Here is an 18,922-nt window from a genome sequence, read left to right on the forward strand (position 1 = left end):
GTATCATCAGCGTCACAATTGTAGTGAGGACCTAAACTTGACAAATACCCTAAACTAAACTAAACTAAACTAAGCCTGTGCGTGAGGATACTCTAGCCCCCGCACAGGTTATCGTAATAATAGAGAAAGGATGACCTTGACCACATTATGATAGAACCCGAAAACTAAGATAGAAAAAGCAGAGAACCTTCCGATATAAGTCAACATCAGGTTAGCCCCACGGCCTCTAGCACAATAGGTACTGGACAACAAGGACTGAGACTGGACAATAACTTAGAGGCTGCATCACGCTTATCAATCACAAACACCTTAGTAAACACAAACAGGCATATCTTTATGATGCTCATAACAAGTAATAACGAAACAAAATACCTTTCGTTATTTAGCAAAATAGGAAAACAGGCCAACGCTGGAAACTTGAATTCAATCACGAAATCAAGGTATATAAAAACCATAAAAACACTCACGAAATCTTGCATGAAATCAAGCACGAAATGTTTACATTTTCTGCTCTTCAAGAGCCTTAAGTATTAGCAATGCTCATTAAAAGATGAGGTAAAACATTTAAACTTATACAAATTGTTTAAATAGCAATAAAAAACTTCTAGCATTGTGAATTCTGACCTGTTTGTATGTACAAAAATTAACATTTTTCTTTAAATGAATAAAGCTATCTGCGTATAAAAAATGCTTGTAATACTTCAAATACAACGCGACCAATACATATGTGACTGGGTTTTATAATATTTTGAAGTGAGTAATAAATGTTTTATTCTACGTCACAGAAATTTACCTTGTTGAAGCAATAAAATGTCTTTTCAAGAAAAAGTTGCAATTGGTTATGGTCACTTTGTATGAGATAATTGATTTCAAGGTGTTAAAATTAAATTAAATTTCTTAGTTGTAAGTGGTAAATGTATTTAAAGTAAAAACGATATTAAAATTTCACAAACGAATCTTCAGATTCGTCAATATGTATGACGTCATAAAAAATAATATGAATGTGCACATTCTAATCCACAGAAATAAATTTGTAAAACCATTTTAAAACAAATGCATTACAAAACAACTTATTTCTTCACCATCACCGGCGTCCAAAACAACAACGTTATAAATTCAAATCTGTGTTTATTCAGGGCAGATTGCGTTATTTATTTTTGCTTTCTATTATAAGATTCATTGTAATCTTATTCAGGTTCATTGTAAGCTTGGCTGTTGCTTTGTGTTGTCACACATTCTAAGTGATTCTAAGTGGTTATCCTAATTGTTTCTCCGATTGGTTAAGTTGAAGTACCTACACCTAAAGCAGGCAAGTTGAAGTGCTGGTCCACGACCCATGGTATTAAAGAACCTACATTTGCTCATTTTATTAGAGTTGCTGTAGATTTTATTGAAGTCCTCAGTTTTTTAAAATAGATATTCTCAAAAAACCTGACCGCTGACTGCGCGTGGAGTCGCCTCTAACCCCTGCACGGCGTGGTTAAATGGAGGTATTTACTGATCTCTCAATTTACAGGTTCAACCATGTTATCTGCCAGAGTTGCAATGGTTCAGGTCCTCCGCTCCCTCTCCTCTGTAAGTACTTCACTGTTTTGTATAGGCTTTTATGATTTAAATATAAATCCTGCCCAATGGATGTTAATAAGGTACCACAAAAATTAGGTATTTCAACTTAGCTGTGAAGGCTTTCACAGAAAAGCCTAGGCTCTTCTTAAAGATTCTTTTTATGTGTGGCTACTCGCCACTCGCGGATTTGACACAGGGGATGCCACGTCCCATGTGTTCTGTGTTTAATTTGTCATTCAACACCTTGTCTGGAAGTTATTTCCTATTTGGCATTCATGTAATGTGTGTGTGTAACCAATAATGTAATGTAATACTTTTTTTGTTTTATAAAGCGTTGCTCCAGCCAATTTCTTTTTAGTTGAGAAAATATCTATGTACGTGTATTTTTTCACTATATTGGGGAAATTGTTGTTCACTGGTTAGCATTATAATTTTATATTCCTTAATGATGTTCACAATGCAACATTGATATGCAGCAGGAAATTACTATATATTCTAAACCATTTCCTACCCTCAAATAGTTAATTGTTATGTTTTAGAGCACTCCTGCTGCTTGTAAATTCCGTCTTCCGGAAGAGGCAAAACAGGAATTCAGTAATCCGGCTGCCAAGTACACCACTGCTCAAGATATTCCGGAGAAGGGGAAAATCTATGATAAGAAACCATTTATGATTGAAGTGAAGAAGGGAAAAACGTACATGTGGTGTGCCTGTGGGCATAGCCGAAAACAGGTGAGTAATTCACATCGTGGGTCATGCGGTCATATATTTTGTTGTGAGAGCTTTGAATTGCTCATTGCCTAGTGATCCTGCATGCACAAATCAACAGATTTTTTGGTTCACAAGTCATAGATATGATTTATTGCTAAGTGGTTTGTGGTCATTGAGTTGTTTTGTTTGTTTGTTTTTACCTTATTACATGCCTTGGCATCTCGCTCGCTCATACCAAGGCCGAGGCATATACACCTTTTTGCACTCAAAATAGGCATCTTTTCATTCAATTTCGGCGAATTGCACTCAATTTTAGCGATCTCTCATTTGCTTCGAATAGAGAGATCGCTAAAATTGAATGCAATTCGCCGAAATTGAATGAAAAGATGCCTATTTTGAGTCCAAAAAGGTGTATTTATTCCTACGCATGTTAAGCCGTTGAAGCGATACAAATTAAGACTGTGTGCGAAATTTCAGTGGACGTTTTGCATAAGAACCTGAATAGCATGTATTCAGTGTCGGTCGGCTGTCCCTCGGGGCTCGGATGTCTCAGTACGGCTGATATCAATTGTCCCGATATCAGAGGACAGGCGGGTCTGTTTGTCCTGCTGTCGAGGCCCATTAGCTGTCGGGTGGTTCTGGTCGCACGACATTATCGGGTGGCGGTATTGTGCGTGACTTCCGGGCATTGAATGAAGTGGTATTGTACCGTGAAACGTGCACATCTGAAAGGATGTTCAAAGGTATTCATTTTGCGTGTTTTCCTTTGCAAGTGAAATCGGTTGCTTCAGACGTCGTGAATGCAACTTGTTCATTTCAACAGTAGTAAACTATTTGCATTGGAGCTCTTGTATTGCATTCCAAAGGTAATTTTTAGATGACTTTTTTCGTCGCATTATTTCAAAATATGGTATCAGGGCAGATATCACATCGCCTGGCTCTGCTGCCCCTGTCCTGTAGCCCAGGCGTCCATCCCGACTCCCATCTCCACCAGCCATGAGGCGTATGCAGCTCTACCTCCCTGCACCACACACCCGCCTTCCCGGGGCTATGATGACCAGCCGCGCCGGCCCCCAAAACTGCCCAGTCACTGTGTGACCTTGCAACTCGCGTTCCCAGCCCCTGTGCGACGGCAGTCACCGCAACCCATTCAAGGCCATCCAACAACGACCGGTGAAATACGTGGCGGATGCCGACAAGGAGGTATGGTTCTGTATGTGCAAGCAGACCGACCACCGGCCCTTCTGTGACGGCTCGCACAAGCATCCCGACGTCCAGGCCGCGGTCAGGGGCCACTGAGACGTCCAGTGTCCCATGCTGGTGCCCCGGGGCTGATGGAGTTGTTGGGGTAGTGTCTGTCCTAGAGCTGAGTATGGTGAGGAGTGGTTGGTATATGCTTCAGGAGAAGCCTGACAGTGGGAACTTGATAGCAGGAGGGTGAGTGCTGATGTGAAAGCTAGATACATAGGTGCCAATGGGGAGTTACTGCCGGGAAAGTGTTGAAATGAATGAGACATGGATGAAATCGTGGTGTGATTGTGCTGTTTTGATACGATTTTAGATCCGATATCGTGATGGATGTACGATCAAGGGGGGGGGAGGGGAAGGAACGCGGGACGAAGTACGGTGAAAAGTGATAGATATAATGAATGTCGGGGAGGTGTATTATCTGTCATTCTATTACCAGTATTGACTCTCTACATCGTAGATCGTCTCAATCGTTAGTGTCACTGTGTGCCCATTGCATAGGTATGCATCTTCCGAAATCAATATACCGTCAGCTGTCAAACACCATGTCTTGGGATTAGAATTGAGCATAATGTGATGGGGTGGCGAGTGGGAAAGCGGGTCTTCTTTGCGGTTAGTGATACTTTTTCGGTTCTCAGAGACGGTTGTAGATCTGTAAAACTTTGAAACGATGAACGGAATGAAGAGGGCACGTTTCCATCGCATACCTACCTATTCCCGACCATCTGAATGTCTCGACTGTTTAAACTTAACTTAATGTTATTCGCAGCTATTTTATCTCAGTCTAGTGATCGATTCTCAATTTAATATGCGATGCCTTTTACGCCCTTAGATAATATATTATCTGGTTTACGTAACAACACTATTAAAATAAAAATGCAACTGATCACTCACGGCACATTTTCGACAATGACAATATCATCAATACTGAATGATGCGGACCCGACTGTGCGGGTGTGGCGTGGCTGTGGCTCTGATGAACAGAGCGAAGCCCGCCCAGCATTTCATAGCCAACAATCATCCACATTTTACATTACATCTGCACATTTCCACATCATATGCGTTATTCTGTAGGGACATGCACAAGCAATGTGGTCGATGCATAACGTATAGCATATTGTGTACCACGTTACGACACGTCCTTCACTTTGTCATAGTAGTATGCAGTCAAAGCTCCGTTTTATCTGCCGATTCCATCTGCACTTCTGGCGTAACAAGAGTACAGCCATACGACCTGCTCGACTCCCTATTTCCACTCAAAATAACGGTTTGGGGCATCGCTTTCGAGATATGCGGGGAAGCATGAAGACTCATGATCAGTCTTGTAGATCATACAGCGGTAGATCATGCATCTGTGCGGCGGTCTTGTAGCTCATGCAGCGACCAGTCTTGTCATCCCAGTTTTGAAGCCCACGGCGGGCCCACAGACTGTGGGAGTCAACCGCTCTCGGTCCGGCTCATGCCCATCGCATTCAAAGCCACGTCTGGGATGCTTCTCCGTGCAGTGTCGGCCCGCGAAGCTCGATACGGCTGCGCGTACTCGGCCTCATCTGCAACCGGCGCGACACTTATCGGCAGCGTAACGAAGCTGTGGTTCAGCTGTCGGCCGTCCGGCTGTTTGCCACCTACCAGAGGGACGGCGTATTCCAATGTCGGAGGACGGGAGAGCTCGGGTACGGCTGGGAACGATCGGGATGGATCTGAAATAGGTGGACCAGTAGCGCTGCTCGATTCCCCTGAGGGCATCTGAGGATCTACGGGGAAAGGCTCGTAGTCGGGATCCTCCTTTGCAGGTGGCGCTGATGTTCCGGCGGCCGTCGTGCTTCGGCCGGTCGTCAGGAAACCTCCAGTGGGAGCGGGCGCTGTTTCCATGGGGAACACCTCGTAGTCGAGGTCGTCGGTGGACGGTGCGTCGGCGGCGTCGGTGAGTGAGCCCACGCTGGGCCGGCTGGCCGGCAGCGGAGGGGGAGGAGGGGGCTCCGGAGACGGCTGTTTGACGGGGGCCGTGTACGAGCATTCCTCGTATATGGCGTCTGGGTTGCTGACTTCGCTGTGGAACAAAGACAGATCATAACTCTATTTGAAAAGTCGCAAAGGTTTTATGCTCGTGCGGTAAGCATCAAACAGCTCAGTTATAGGGGAAGGAGGGTGAATTGCGCCACCTTAAGGAAAAACGCTAATTGTAAGAAAACCGCTGGAGATATAAGCATGCACTGGTGACCATTTCAAAGAGGAACTCATTGGCTACGATTTAAGAACCTCCCGATTGATTAAGAATGTTTCATTTGCTTCTGACAGCTGCTTTTTCAGAAACACGTAAAAGGGCGCATTTGCCAACAACTGCTGTAAATTGCGCCAGGGGGATGGCGCAATTAGAACCCAATTGCGCCCTATACTTTAACATGGCTAAGCGAATGAGACGGAATGCATACACCCCGGCAGTCTAATGTCATTGCGGCTTACTTAAACATTCATAATGTTATTCACGCTGGCTAAATAATAAATGTAGGTGTAAATCGCGATGTTTTTTTTTTGCCCAGGTAGATAACTTTACATGTGTTCGTACGCTTGTAAAAGTGCAACGAAAACGTTTACTGTAACCGACTAGATATATGTGAACGTATGCGCCTATACGGTTACATTTTCAATCGTTTCTCTCAAAATTAATAATTTTCATTGTTTCGACAGCTTTATGACATCAGTTTTTACTTTTTTATCATAGCTGTCACCTCCCACGCCTGAGTCCATGTTGAAAATGTTGTATTTTGTCAATTACACCACAAGTTCGTAGCCTAAGTGGCAGCTGCATTATAAGTTTGACGAGAGAAATAATTTGCGGACTGACGACAGCGGGTTGCTCCCCTGCCTGACATTAAACTCCTTCTTTATTGCAATCAGTTAATGATGCATTCATGCTGTCTTGATACAATAGCTACACCATTATTCTATTTGCGCCCCCCTGGCGCAATTGCCACGGGCGCAATTAAAATTGAGGTACTTTTTAATAAAAGCGTGGAAGTTATCATAAAGATGTTGAAGGAAGTTAACTGTTTTAGTGAAATATAATGAAAAAAGGGATTTTCTTTCTAAATATCACTCTGAAAATCACACAAATATCACACATTTTTATAGCCAACGGTTCAAAATACTGCAAAAAAGTTAAGAAAACGCCGTAACATCTTTGATGGCGTAATGAGCCTTGCTGATTGGCTTCATAGGGGAGCTTGGGCCATAAAAGGAACTATCCAGTGGGGAAAATAATGTTTTCGAACACAAAATTCAAAACATGCCATTGAATCCGTGGGAATGTTGGTGGGCGCGATTGGTTAGGAGGGCGCAATACACCCACTTTCCCCTAAAGAAGACACGGCATTCATTTCTACTTCTAGAATACCGTAAAGTGGGGCTATTTGAGACAGTGGGGCTATTTGAGACAGTAAGGTAATGGTATAGTAAAATCGCTGTAAAATGAAAACCGTTTGACGTTTTTTCGTCATTTTTTCTTAGGCTAATGTGGAATTGAACAGTGAATGCTCTGAATAACCTTTTTGAAAATTTCGAAAAGTTCTGAAAGAAATTTGCAATGAAATACGAAAAACAGAAAAACGCACAATTTAAGTTGCTCGAAAAGGACCCCTACCTGCAGCTTAAAAAAGTGGAAGTTTTAACAGCTTCGCCACTGTATCTATCGTTACTACTTTTTGCTTATAGGCTAAGCACAATTTTCATGAAAATATTATATATTGTTAGCGGTACTGCCGATTGCGTAACCCATTGTCTCAGAATCCCGATGATGCCCACCTGGTCAAACCTCAACGGATATGCCAAATAGCTGATGATAACGGTGATGCGATGCACCCGAGATTCGAGAAGATTTCCGCCACCTACCTGAAGTACATCGAACGTTCGACATAAGCAACACCGGTGAATCGGTCGTGGTCATAAACGTGCAGTGGGTTCATGGTAGGTACTATTAGCAGCAAGCAATATCTACATGTTCGTAGTGTAACATAATAACCCTTTAGCTGGTGACCAAACTAGTTATTCTGATGAATATGTGCTTAAAATGTGCTTCATCAGTCACTGACTCAGTCGACAATCAACATATGCCTACCTTGGTTGACCAAAAAACACCATTGAATGTTACTTAACACTTTAGCGTACTGTTAGGTGAGCCTATCCAAGTACCTACTTGATGTGGGAGGGTAACCGGCCAATTGATACAGCATGCAGCGATCGAGGAAAATTGGCATAAAATCAAAACCGTTTAACATTTTTCTGTTATTTCTTCGCATGGAGATGTACAATGGAACAAACAATCATACAGACCATTCACTCAAATGTTTTGGGAAACCTTTTGCCTTGTTTGATTCATTACAGTGTGCTTCATAAGGTAGCGAGACTGTCTCAAATAGCCCCACCGACTTTCGGTATATCTGTTTTCACGTCACCGGGGCTATATATAAAAACTTACTTTCAAAATTTTACTGTCGATGACTTTAAAATAGTCCTTGATGATCATCCTGTCAGTTTGAAAGCTATGGGTCACATCATATTATGATAGCCTTAGCATATACCTAATGATGCAATTGTATACCCTACCGAAATGAAGTGTCCTACGAAAAAGGAAAAGATTGAATATAAAGGTCATATAACAGTCTTTGAAGAAACAATTTTTGCCAAAATGATCAAAATTCAATTTCCAAATGCATGGCGTTTAAAAAATTATATCTAGCGTGACCAATTTTCTTTAATTTCTTTGCAACTAAAACTGTCTCAAATAGCCCCACCCTATGGGGCTATTTGAGACAGGCTTTAATATAAAAAATAACCTTAATCATTATTACTATATGAACCAAAATGCACCTATATGAAAGAGCTCACAGAGAACTACATTTTTGCAATTTACATGCTATAAGAAATATGAACCGCCTTAACCCTCGCCCGCACATGCCATTTTCCCATCCTAGAACGCACATGGGGGGGGGTGGTTGCCACCCCCCCCCCCGCGCCATTTCGTTCCTGTTGGAGATAGAGCTTAGCAGTAAGACCAAAAAGATTCTTTGGGAAGAGACGAATCCAATGATACCCAGTTTTACCTTCTCAGGTCAGTCATTGACCTTCCAGGTCAGGTCAAACTAAAAAATGTTGCTGTTTTGGGTCACCGTTGGATATCAAGTGCGCTGCTTATCAAATACCGATGACGATGCTGTTTTCTGGTGCCAAGCCAGCTAGAACCTCTTTTTCACACTATCCGACCAGAATTTTGCTGCTGAGGTCATTTCAGGTCAAGTTAGGTCAAGGTCAATTATATGTGTTTGTATGTCTGTGTGTGTCTGTGTGTATACTGATGTGTGCACCGATTGTTTTTGGGTCCATATCACATGAAATCATGATCTGAGAAGCTTTTACAAAAAATGCAGTCAAAAAACTTCACAAAAAGTAAATTCAGCTTGCCTAAAACGTAATTATCTTAGATGACCTAGGTTGACCTTGACCCTGACCTTGACCCCTGTACATCGTCGAACAACATGTTCCATGATAGGTGGGAGGTAAGACTGGCAAAAAAGGCCGAAATCAGGGTGTCAAAAGCTCACAAGGCCCATGGCAAACGCAAGATGTTGAGAATTGGCCATTTGGGTCATGACATGACCTGAAAAACAAGGTCATATCTCCGAAACCAAAAATCACAGAAACTCGAAATTTTCAGTGGACATCAAGAAAGGATAGACGAGCAGCTATACGAAAAATCAGCCTTCTAGCTCTAAAAATGTTGAGTGCAGAGCAGAAAGACTGCCTGGGGGGGGGGGGTGGCAACCACCCCCCCCCCCCCATGTGCGGGCGAGGGTTAAAGGGAGAGGCGAAAAACTGTAAAATCCGTTTCAAATAGCCCCACTTTACGGTACGACAGGTTTGCAGCATACACACTCACGATGCCTATTTATAAAGCGGCTTTAGAAAATACCTAGGCACCTCAGTATCACCCCTCTCCCCGGTGAGCTCACCTATACAGATGCTCGTCCTCGTGCTGGGACCCGCCGTAGATGGGGTTCGGGTTGAGTCCGAGGAACTCCGAGCTGTCGTCCACGGGTGGCACAAACTGTTTGTGCCGGCGGCGCTGGCGCCGGCCGTTCCTGCCTCGGATGACGCCGAGTGCCGTCAGCGCTAACACGATGACGCCCCCGACAGCACCGCCCAGGATGGCGCTCAGGTGGCCCCCAGGCGCTGTAGCGGGAGGCCGGGGCTGTTGGTACCGTGCTGACCCACCTCACGAGGCGTTGTCAGATACAGGTACCTACAATTTACTTGCCATTTTATGCGTTATAAGTTATTTGCTAATTTATCCGTTATACGTTGCCTGGTGCGTAGTTTTTTTCAGTTGTGACATGGCTCTGGGAACTCCTGGAATCTCCATAAGCTTTAAACCAGCATGATTGGGTGGGTAATTGCCCTCTTGGCAAGATTGTACAACATGCACATTTCCAACTCTAACTAGGAAGATAAAGGCTGACTGGTCGAACTAAACGGCAGACGCCTCCCTCGCCCCCATCCCGTATCGTTACGTTTCTGCGTGGGCGGCCGGGCGCTGCCGGTCACCGTCCTTCGACAGAAGTTGGGTCGGGTCCAGTCGGGAGCCAAACAGCGGATCTGACCGGTCCGGTTGGGGTCAGCGCAGGTCACGTTGACTGTGTCGTCCCTCAAGAAGGCGCTGTTTCCCTCCGGAGGTGTGTAGTGGAGACCAGCTAGTCGAGGAAATCGGCCGCACAGCCGCGGCGCTGTCGAAAGGGGTGGAACATTTGTTAAAACTGGAGGAAGGTGATCTTATGGAAAATATTACCTCTTTTGGATCATAGAAGGTCGGTGATAGTATGTACACTGAGTCGGAGCTGATAAAACCTGACTTCCTGTTTCTAAATGGTGTATCGCTTCCCTGACAAAACGCATGGAGGCTGCACTGTGCCGCATTACATGGTGCTTTCCGGCACAGCATACCTATCCATCCAAATCGCTCAGCGATGACTTCAGCCAACATTACATAGCTGTCAGCTGAAGATGAGCAGGCGCAATTGTGATATGCGTCGAGGCTATCATTGGGAGAGTGCCAAATTGACTGTTATCTACCTCTGCAAAAAAAAATCTACAGAAGATCTTCGGCTGGGTGAGGTGTTTGACTTTTCGACGCCTCACCATGGCAGATGTGGCCACTTCGTTCAACCGACTCGCGTCTCTCGCAGATGTATGCTCAGCTCTAGCCTCTAGTCTCACCTCTTTGGCAGATATACGGGTGCCGTTCATCACAGTCGCCGTAGGTGAAGTTTCGGTCCTTCGGCGATAGCAGTCGGCACCGGGGACCCTTAGTATCACCGGACGCGGCCGGGTCTGTAAATATGTGCCGACGTCACAATTCCAGATTATATTTTTTAGACGGTGAAGAGGTCGTTATATTCTGGATGGGTATTATCCGAGCATTGCATGATCTTTGTCATTGTTTCATTGATGACTATCTTTTCGCGAACCCGGATGAGGAGCGCTAGTCGCAGTTATTGGTTACATGAGAGAATATGTAGCCTGTCCCGTAGCTCAGTTGGTAGAGCAATGGACTCCCGATAGTGAGAGCCCGGGTTCGAGACGCTCCGGCGCTCGATATTTGAGACTCCTGACGGGGATGGTCTGCGGTTGGTGGGAGCAGCCGCAGCCAGTTAAAGTCAGTTGAGTGGGACAGGCCGTGTCCGGCTTTGAAGGGCACGTTAACTTTGGCATCTAAATTCTCCCGTTACCCGGAATTGCGCGATCGGACGGTAGGGGTCGGTGTTTAGGGGAGAGTGGGGTGGGGCACATTCGTGCATGGGGCACATTCGTTTTCAGCAGTTTATGGGAACACGAGTGACTGCACGAGCTCAAGGTAAATTATGGAAATATGTCTATCATTGCCGCCCTTCGTTCACCGTAGAAGACAACACTGTACCTGCTGTCATGCTTGATAAAAACGCAAATTTGTAATATTCGTGAGCTTTCCAAACTTTTCTCATATCATCCATTTTTGTGATCCTGACTCGGAAATGTGGTTCAGCTTTTCAAAATTGGGGGTGAAGAAGCTCACTCTATTCACGGAACTGCTGCAAACTTGTTTGTTGAAAAAGTGTCATTTTTTCAAAAAGAAATTTTGAAATATATTACTAATAACGTTGTGGGGCAGGTTCGTGTACGCACTGCCTGGGGGCACATTCGTGCATATTTTTTTTTTTTAGTTTTTGCGATTTATGACTTTATCTGTAGTAGGTTTCTCTAATGACGCTCGCCTGACTCAGTCTCGACTGCTTGCGACGTCGTGACGAGCAATTCACGCGAACTTGGCGAGGTCACGGCTGCCGGCAGTTGGCACATTCTTGTTGGCCAGCCCATTCTTTCTACATTTGTTGTGCAATGCATTCTTGTCGAAAGGAATCAAGTGAAATGACCCCCTGCCAATTTCCTTTGGTAAATTTCTGGTAATACCCGGTAATTTCTCGAATTTTGCCGGGTGAACGGAAGTGCCCCATCTCTTGAACGAATGTGCCCCATAGGTGGGGCAGTTTCGTGCAAATGTTCAGAGTTAATAAAAGTCATTTTTCTAATGGAAGCAATAATTTTATAGGATAACTTTTAAAGAGGAAAACTATCTGCAATAGTTCCTTTCCATACTACAATCAACAGTTTTGCCATTGCACTAACCAAAGAACAGATATATGGGTTTATCCATTTTTTGCACGAATGTGCCCCACTCTCCCCTACGCAACAAGCTCTGCTTAGCGTGGGCTCCGGCTCTGTCAATCCGTCCATTCAAACATTCGAGCTAAATTTATTAAAAAAAAAAAATGTAGGGAGCAGAACTTTAGGATAGAGAATTTCGAAGTCTCTCACCTTCGCTGTCTTGCTCCTCCATTCCTTGCACCCAGACGTGTGTCTTGGACCGCGTTTGTAGTCGGAACACCCCCTCCACGTTCAGCATGTCTAAGGCCAGATCTAGCCCAGCGACTGGCTCATAAAGCGTCCCTTCGGTGCCCAGGCGCTGACAGCCTTTCTCGGCGTGGAGCCGTTTATCCGGCTGTGTTATCAGATGGTAGCATCGGCCGTCGACGGCCCAGGTGTTTCTCTGCATAGGAGTCACTGAGCTGCCCACCTCATCAAGACACTGGCGCCAGGACAGGTCTGAGGGGAGGTGATGGCACGGTGTTACGTCCGACGTCTCGTGGTATACCGGAGTCAATTTCGTGATGACTTAATAAGTGTACATTCATTAATGTGCTATTTTATACATTTTGGTGTCCGTTTGAATCGAATTTCGCTATCCAATCCTATTAAAGGGACTATCCCACCTTTAACATGGGGTTTGAGTTGAGATAGCCAAGTTTGCGGCGAGGTTCAGAAACCACTATCTATCTAGGTTGCAACCCCCGCGGCCTCTTGGTGTTGAAGAAATTCGTTCCCTTCATTTGAAAATGGGCCTTGTACAAGGCCCTATCTTCAACATGGAGCGACCGTTAGTGTGACGTCACCTCGTTTAGTCATTCTGATTTAAATGGGGTTGTTCGTTGAAAAATCGCTTAAAACTTGGTCTGAACTTTGTTGTGGTGCCTACAGAGTAAAAAGAATCAGCTTTATGACAGTAATGTGGCCTGGGGAAGGAGGTAATTTTGGGCTGTGACGTCACATATTTGAAAGTTTGTGTTTGGAATATGGGAAGCCTAAGATGTGTAATGAAAAATAAATGCCAGAACCGTATTCCTGGTCATCCAATCTATAAAGTCGGGCACAATTTAACTGGTTTTAACAACATTTTAGAAGGTGGGATAGTCCCTTTAATTCCTATTTTAGGCTATCTTAATTGCAAGCTGCTTAACTTAATGACTGCCCGTTTTAATTAGCGTGGTTAAAAAGGCATGTGGTTCTATCATGTACCTATACCTACCATTGCCACAATATTCGGAGTTTAAATGCGTTTAGTTAAAAACTAAGAAGGCAGAGGTCCGTACTCCGTAGTACAATAATACATGCCAAGAGTGATGACTTTTGATACTTGCCTGTGGTGGCGGCGACAATCTGTATTTCGTATATCTTCTGCCCTGTGTAGCTCGTCCATTTGGGCAGCGATATTTGGAGGGCATCCGCCTCAGGAGATTTGCCTTCGATGTCTTCAAACGCTATGTACTCCGGTGGATGGCCGTCACCAGACTGACGTCTTGAGGGTCCTAACAAAAGGATGATGTTTTATTTTTGCGCGTAGGAGTCGCGGTCACTACATGTAGTTGGCGGCTAATGGGCTAAGTATGATGTTATAAAAGCATGATAATACCAGTATAACGCCTTTTGGGGCGACTAACGGAGCGAGCGAGAGGGTGAGCCTTGCACGTGCGAAATTTCGACGAGGTACCTCCAGCTGACTTGTGCACGGCACCCTACTAACCGGTCTCTAGCGATGTGCCAAATTTGAGCACAATCGGCCCAGCCGTTCTCGAGATCTGGAAGCGGCACCCTGCACGTGCGCACGTGCAAAATGGGTCCCAACTGAGTTTTGCACGGCACCCTACTAACCGGTCCCTAACCATGTGCCAAATTTGAGCGCCATCGGTCCAGCCGTTCTCGAGATCTGGAATCGACCCCTGCACGTGCGCACGTGCAGCAGCGCCCCAATTCTGGCACATGGATATGCATTGCCTAGTGGGTGCCTACCTACATGCCAACTTTCAGCGCAATCGGCCAAGTAGTTACCGAGATATTGCAACAATTACAAAAGTGACACCTCTTCGTTTTGCACGTGGCACGTGCATAAGGGGTCACCCACATGCATCGGCAATAGTCCAATACTTGGTAGAAGGAATGAAGCTACCCTTCAAAAATTACCGCATGTAAATCGGTCAAGTGGTTGCTGAGATATAAGCCTCGCAAAAGCGTGACCACGGCCGGCCGGCCGGCCGGCCGGCCGCTCATACTCAGAAATTTCCGTTAATCTAAGGAAAGACTACGCTCGCTTCGCTCGCTCCGTAATCAACCATTTTTTCGATAAGATAGATGTACCTAAATAACTACAAAGTAATGGCAAATTGAACTGGAAACTGCATGTCAGTAGCCGCTCTCGTGTTAATAAAGGGGAACCTCTATTGCCATTGCAATTGCGATTCTAACAAATCAAACATTTATTGTACTTAGCTTTTGAAACATCAATTTTTGAAAGAAAACATGAGCTTTTCGTACTTACGAAGTTCCGCGGTAGTTCCAATGACCATTGCGCCATTCTTCATTAGATATATTGTCATATTGCTTCCTGGAAATGAGATTGCATTGGTGATAGGCTAAATGGAAATAGGAACATCCGCACAACATTAGTATTGCTTGCTGACAAATATATTACACAGCATACCTAATTAATAAATTCCATACAAGCATATTTATTTCAGTTACTTAGGTACTTTACCTGTAATAGCCTCATCAGCGATAAAAATGACTTGTACAACCTTGGTCGAAAAGTAAAGGTTAATGTGCAGGGAGCCGCCTTCTTTTTGAAACAGATTCCTCAGGAACTGATCCGTTGTTTTGTCTCCATCGGCCAGGCTGGTGTGTTTTACCGACAGACTTGAACGCTCGGCCACATTCAGATCTAAAGCAAAAAAGGGAATTATCTTGTTACAGAGTTGCATTGGTCAGGTGCCGCTTAACCTTAGCAATGGAGGGAAATACCTAGCGTAAAGATGCAGCTTAATGTTTATCATTACCTTTTGTTTCGAATACCAGTTATTAAGCAGGCATATTTGTTAATACCCCGCTTCCCATTCACCCATGGCTCTTGAGTTCGATAGATTTTCTCGTTGTACTCACAGCAGTGGGGTGCTGTTTCCGTCCATCGGCCCTCCCGGCACACCCGCGCCGACTTGCCGACAAGAACGTAGCCAGGGTCGCACAGGTATCTGACCTCAGTGCCCTCGGGGTACACACCGCTGCGGCATAAAGCACAGGTATCTGACCTCAGTGCCCTCGGGGTGCACACCGCTGCGGCATAAAGTTGGCGTCACCGTCACCGGAATACAGATGGCTAGTGAGACACTTATATTATTATTTTGTAGCTATTTGCTTTCTATGCAAATGTAGCAAGAAATTCTACATCGGAATTATTCCAAAAAGGTTTATGAGAAAGAGCAAGTAAATAAACAAATTAACCACAAACAAATCCCGTTTTCTAGTGGTAGGTAATCTGACCTCGGAATTGCGATTGTTTAGGTAAAGTGTGAACATTTGAATGACGCATAGACATGTGCCGCATAAACCGTCAACTTCAGCGATTCCTACTGTTTTCTTGTCACTTTCATGCATGTTTTCATTATATGTCAAGCGACTCTTGAAACTATGTTTAGTTACTTTTCGGATGATTCTCTGGGATAATAATATCATGGTGGCTAACTCACAAGTCCATATATTTCGGATGATGTTGCTCACCCTTGGTCACTGGACAAAATAAAAACAATTACCTAATTGTTTTTGTCAATTACCTAATTGGCAAAAGTCAATTATTCAAAATAATTTATATTAGGACCAAAACGCGTTTCGATAATATCGTCATCAGTTGGTCCTAAATGGACCACCTGATGACGATATTATCGAAACGCGTTTTGGTCCTAATATAAATTATTTTGAATAATTGACTTTTGCCATATATGTCACTATGAGCTTAAACAATTACCTAATTGTTTGGGTAATTGTTTTTATTTTGTCCAGTGACCAAGGGTGAGCAACATCATCCGAAATATATGGACTTGTGAGTTAGATATTATTATCCCAGAGAATCATCCGAAAAGTAACTATACATAGCTAATTTCCTGGGAAAAATGACTTTAAAACGACTCTTGAAACGATTTTCTACATATATACCTACTCTGCTTGAAACGTAATGTTTGTTATATGTTCCTTCTTTCCAGCATTTCCCTTTTATCCCACAGCTTAAATACACTTATATTATTATTTTGTAGCATTCTTGTAATACTTACCTGGCCTGGGTTGTGTTTGCATCGTTAAACACTGTCCCGGTCTTGTCTGTGGCGAAAAACACTCTGGACAAGAATTTGGCGCCTGGTGATTGGCATCCTTGTTTTGCTGAAAATAATACACAGGCAATTACATTGTCTAGATGGGCTTGCACTTGTACGTTGGCGGCACTAGATTTTTCCACTATTTTCCCATGTTGCTTGAAAAAAAAATCCCAGTACTTGTCGATATTCCATGACAGATTTGATAATGATGCAAATAATAAACCAATTATTACAAATCAAATATGCCTATTCCTACACACTTGAATATATTCTATTTGTAATGATTAGTTTATAATTTACATCGTTATTTATAATTATACATCTTAATTTACTTCTTTATCAAATCCCAGTATATCGATCGCAAAGTAAATTAGATGAGCTTTGTCGAATACCTAATATTCGCATACCTACTATTCCAGTTTGACCCGTTTCTTATTACTCAAAATATCACATACCTGACTCGGCCGACTCCAGGTTTAGCCAGAAAGCTAATGTCGCTACAGCCACAACTGTGACCGACACGTGTGGCATCACCTAATGATCACTGAATGTCCTGAATGTCACACACCTAATGTCCTCCTAATGATCACTGAAGCTGAGATGTCTTCGACTTCTTCAGGCTTCACCGTCTCACTGTCTTCCTTAGTCCGGTCCGCTATCCCGGTCCGATACTTTCACGTGGACCTCCTGCCAGCTCCTTGCTGCAGTGTATGTTCCCGCTCTGGTCCCTAGCTCTGTCCCGTGGAACTGACATTCGACTGATGCCACCACCGGCTCCGCGATAGTGGCTTCCTCCCTGGCTGCGACAGACCGGAAACCGCGGATCCACAGCCAGTTTTGACCCCCGATACCGACAGTGGACGGCTATAAGACAGTCTTCGCCGTTTACAGATCAGCGGGAAATGTGCAGTGGGTGATTATTATGGACATCGTTTATAAGCTATACCTGTGAGCACTGAGCAGTGTTCTTAGGTAGCCGTTTATACTCATGTGATTCTCAGTTTTCGAAATGATTCTTCAGGTATGCTGATTGGTGTTGCAGAAATGGCATGATATCTGACCAGCATTTGGACATGTCAAAGCGCTGCGATGTACTGGGCCAAAATCGCCGTATTCTTTTTTCGATCCGTAAAAGACGTGTCTTGGGTGGAGCTGCCAGGGCGTGACGTAACCCCGGAAGGACATATCATTGTCTCCATTTCCCGGCGGTCTGTGGTCTACCGTGTAGATACTGCTGTGTTTTCGCTACGGCCTGGCCGCCACAGGCGTGACACCTTGTGTAGATAACCCGGGGCTTTTCTGTCTTTCCCCGCATGCAGATAGCCTTTTGCAGTTTCCTACTTTGACGATCTAGTTCAACAGCCATGCTTCAGGATAATGGATATGGATCGCGTTTTAGAGGATCAACCGTATACCTATGCTTAACGCTTCAGCAGAGGCTCGATTCTTTATCCTCTGCTATTCTCTCATATTACACATTCATTCCTACATCTTTATTTCGTCTCTGATTTATTATGCTGTGGTTACAAGCATTTCGTACCTACTCGGACTAATGGCTGCTATGCGATTGTGCTTTGGCCTATACGTTATTTCGATTTTTATCGGCATGTATCGATGATTCCAATTCATTCCCGAATGCAAAAAAAGCAGTGTCAAGAGTGTTCGCTGTCGGCTTATTACGTCAGTCGTCCTACGCTTTTCAAGCGATCGGGCGCACCTGACGCTGACGGCGCGGCGGCCACACCTAGTTACTCGGTCCGCTACTAGATGGCGTTGGTGGTAGGCGCCTGAAGTTATGCTGTGCCGCAAGGCCGTCCACTAAATCCTTTGAGATGACATTAGTTTGGCTTCGGAGTTGTATCGCCTTCGAGAGCATGGAGGCTGCACGGTTAATGGAGGGATAACGAAGAATGGATGAAGGGATTTGATGCCTCTGCTGCCATAGCTAAATGAAACTCGTGGTCTTTATTTTTAGTGCTTTGCTTACGGTACATATTTCTTTATTACAGATCAGGACAATGCTCCCATAACTTTGCGTCTCTCTCTCTCTCTCTCTCTCTCTCTCTCTCTCTCTCTCTCTCTCTCTCTCTCTCTCTCTCCTCTCTCTCTCTCTCTCTCTCTCTCTCTCTCTCTCTCTCTCTCTCTCTCTCTCTCTCTCTCTTTCTTCCAAAGATATTAGAAAAATCAGAAAACGAGTTCAGCGAAAGTGTGGAGATTATCCCGTCGTGTTTCTATGTTTGTCACATTTATAAAACTGTTAAATGCAACCAGCTTCTCTTGTGCAGAGAAACAGCCCGAGGATGGTTCCCGCTTTGCATGTGGATGGCATCAGCCTCGTTA

General features: G+C 44.3%; 2 protein-coding genes and 1 long non-coding RNA gene across 5 annotated transcripts in view; 1 reads left to right on the forward strand and 2 right to left on the reverse strand.

Moving 5' to 3' along the window:
- LOC122377831 (sperm-associated antigen 6-like) overlaps window positions 1–703 on the reverse strand; it is a 49,388-nt gene extending 48,685 nt beyond the window's left edge. Inside the window, exon 1 of one of the 2 annotated variants that reach the window (XM_043358304.1) lies at window positions 373–703. The gene's annotated coding sequence lies outside the window, so the exon portion shown is untranslated. The remainder of the gene's footprint in view (window positions 1–372) is intronic. The other variant, XM_043358306.1, reaches the window with a different exon arrangement.
- Window positions 704–1,069: 366 nt separating this feature from the next.
- Window positions 1,070–4,065, forward strand: LOC122377833. Its single transcript, XR_006255925.1, has 4 exons — window positions 1,070–1,339; window positions 1,517–1,575; window positions 2,106–2,297; window positions 3,396–4,065. It is a non-coding gene; the product is annotated as an uncharacterized LOC122377833 (long non-coding RNA).
- A 277-nt stretch (window positions 4,066–4,342) lies between these two features.
- On the reverse strand, window positions 4,343–17,825 carry LOC122377832. Of its 2 annotated transcripts, XM_043358307.1 has the most exons (11): window positions 17,038–17,825; window positions 16,541–16,646; window positions 15,378–15,496; window positions 14,977–15,159; window positions 14,761–14,826; window positions 13,586–13,753; window positions 12,426–12,713; window positions 10,791–10,904; window positions 10,088–10,300; window positions 9,530–9,749; window positions 4,343–5,574 (listed from the first exon to the last, which is right to left on the reverse strand). In XM_043358307.1, exons 1-11 carry the CDS (start codon window positions 17,111–17,113, stop codon window positions 4,962–4,964), a joined length of 2,166 nt encoding a protein of 721 aa, XP_043214242.1. In that variant the 5' UTR covers window positions 17,114–17,825; the 3' UTR covers window positions 4,343–4,961. The 2 variants fall into 2 exon arrangements, with proteins under 2 accessions (XP_043214242.1, XP_043214243.1); XM_043358308.1 differs by lacking the exon at window positions 12,426–12,713 and having other exon boundaries at window positions 17,038–17,381.
- Window positions 17,826–18,922: the final 1,097 nt, after the last annotated feature.

This window comes from Amphibalanus amphitrite, unplaced genomic scaffold (assembly GCF_019059575.1).
Source record: "Amphibalanus amphitrite isolate SeventyFive unplaced genomic scaffold, NRLGWU_Aamphi_draft 000051F_arrow, whole genome shotgun sequence".
NCBI classification, from domain to species: Eukaryota; Metazoa; Arthropoda; class Thecostraca; order Balanomorpha; family Balanidae; genus Amphibalanus; species Amphibalanus amphitrite.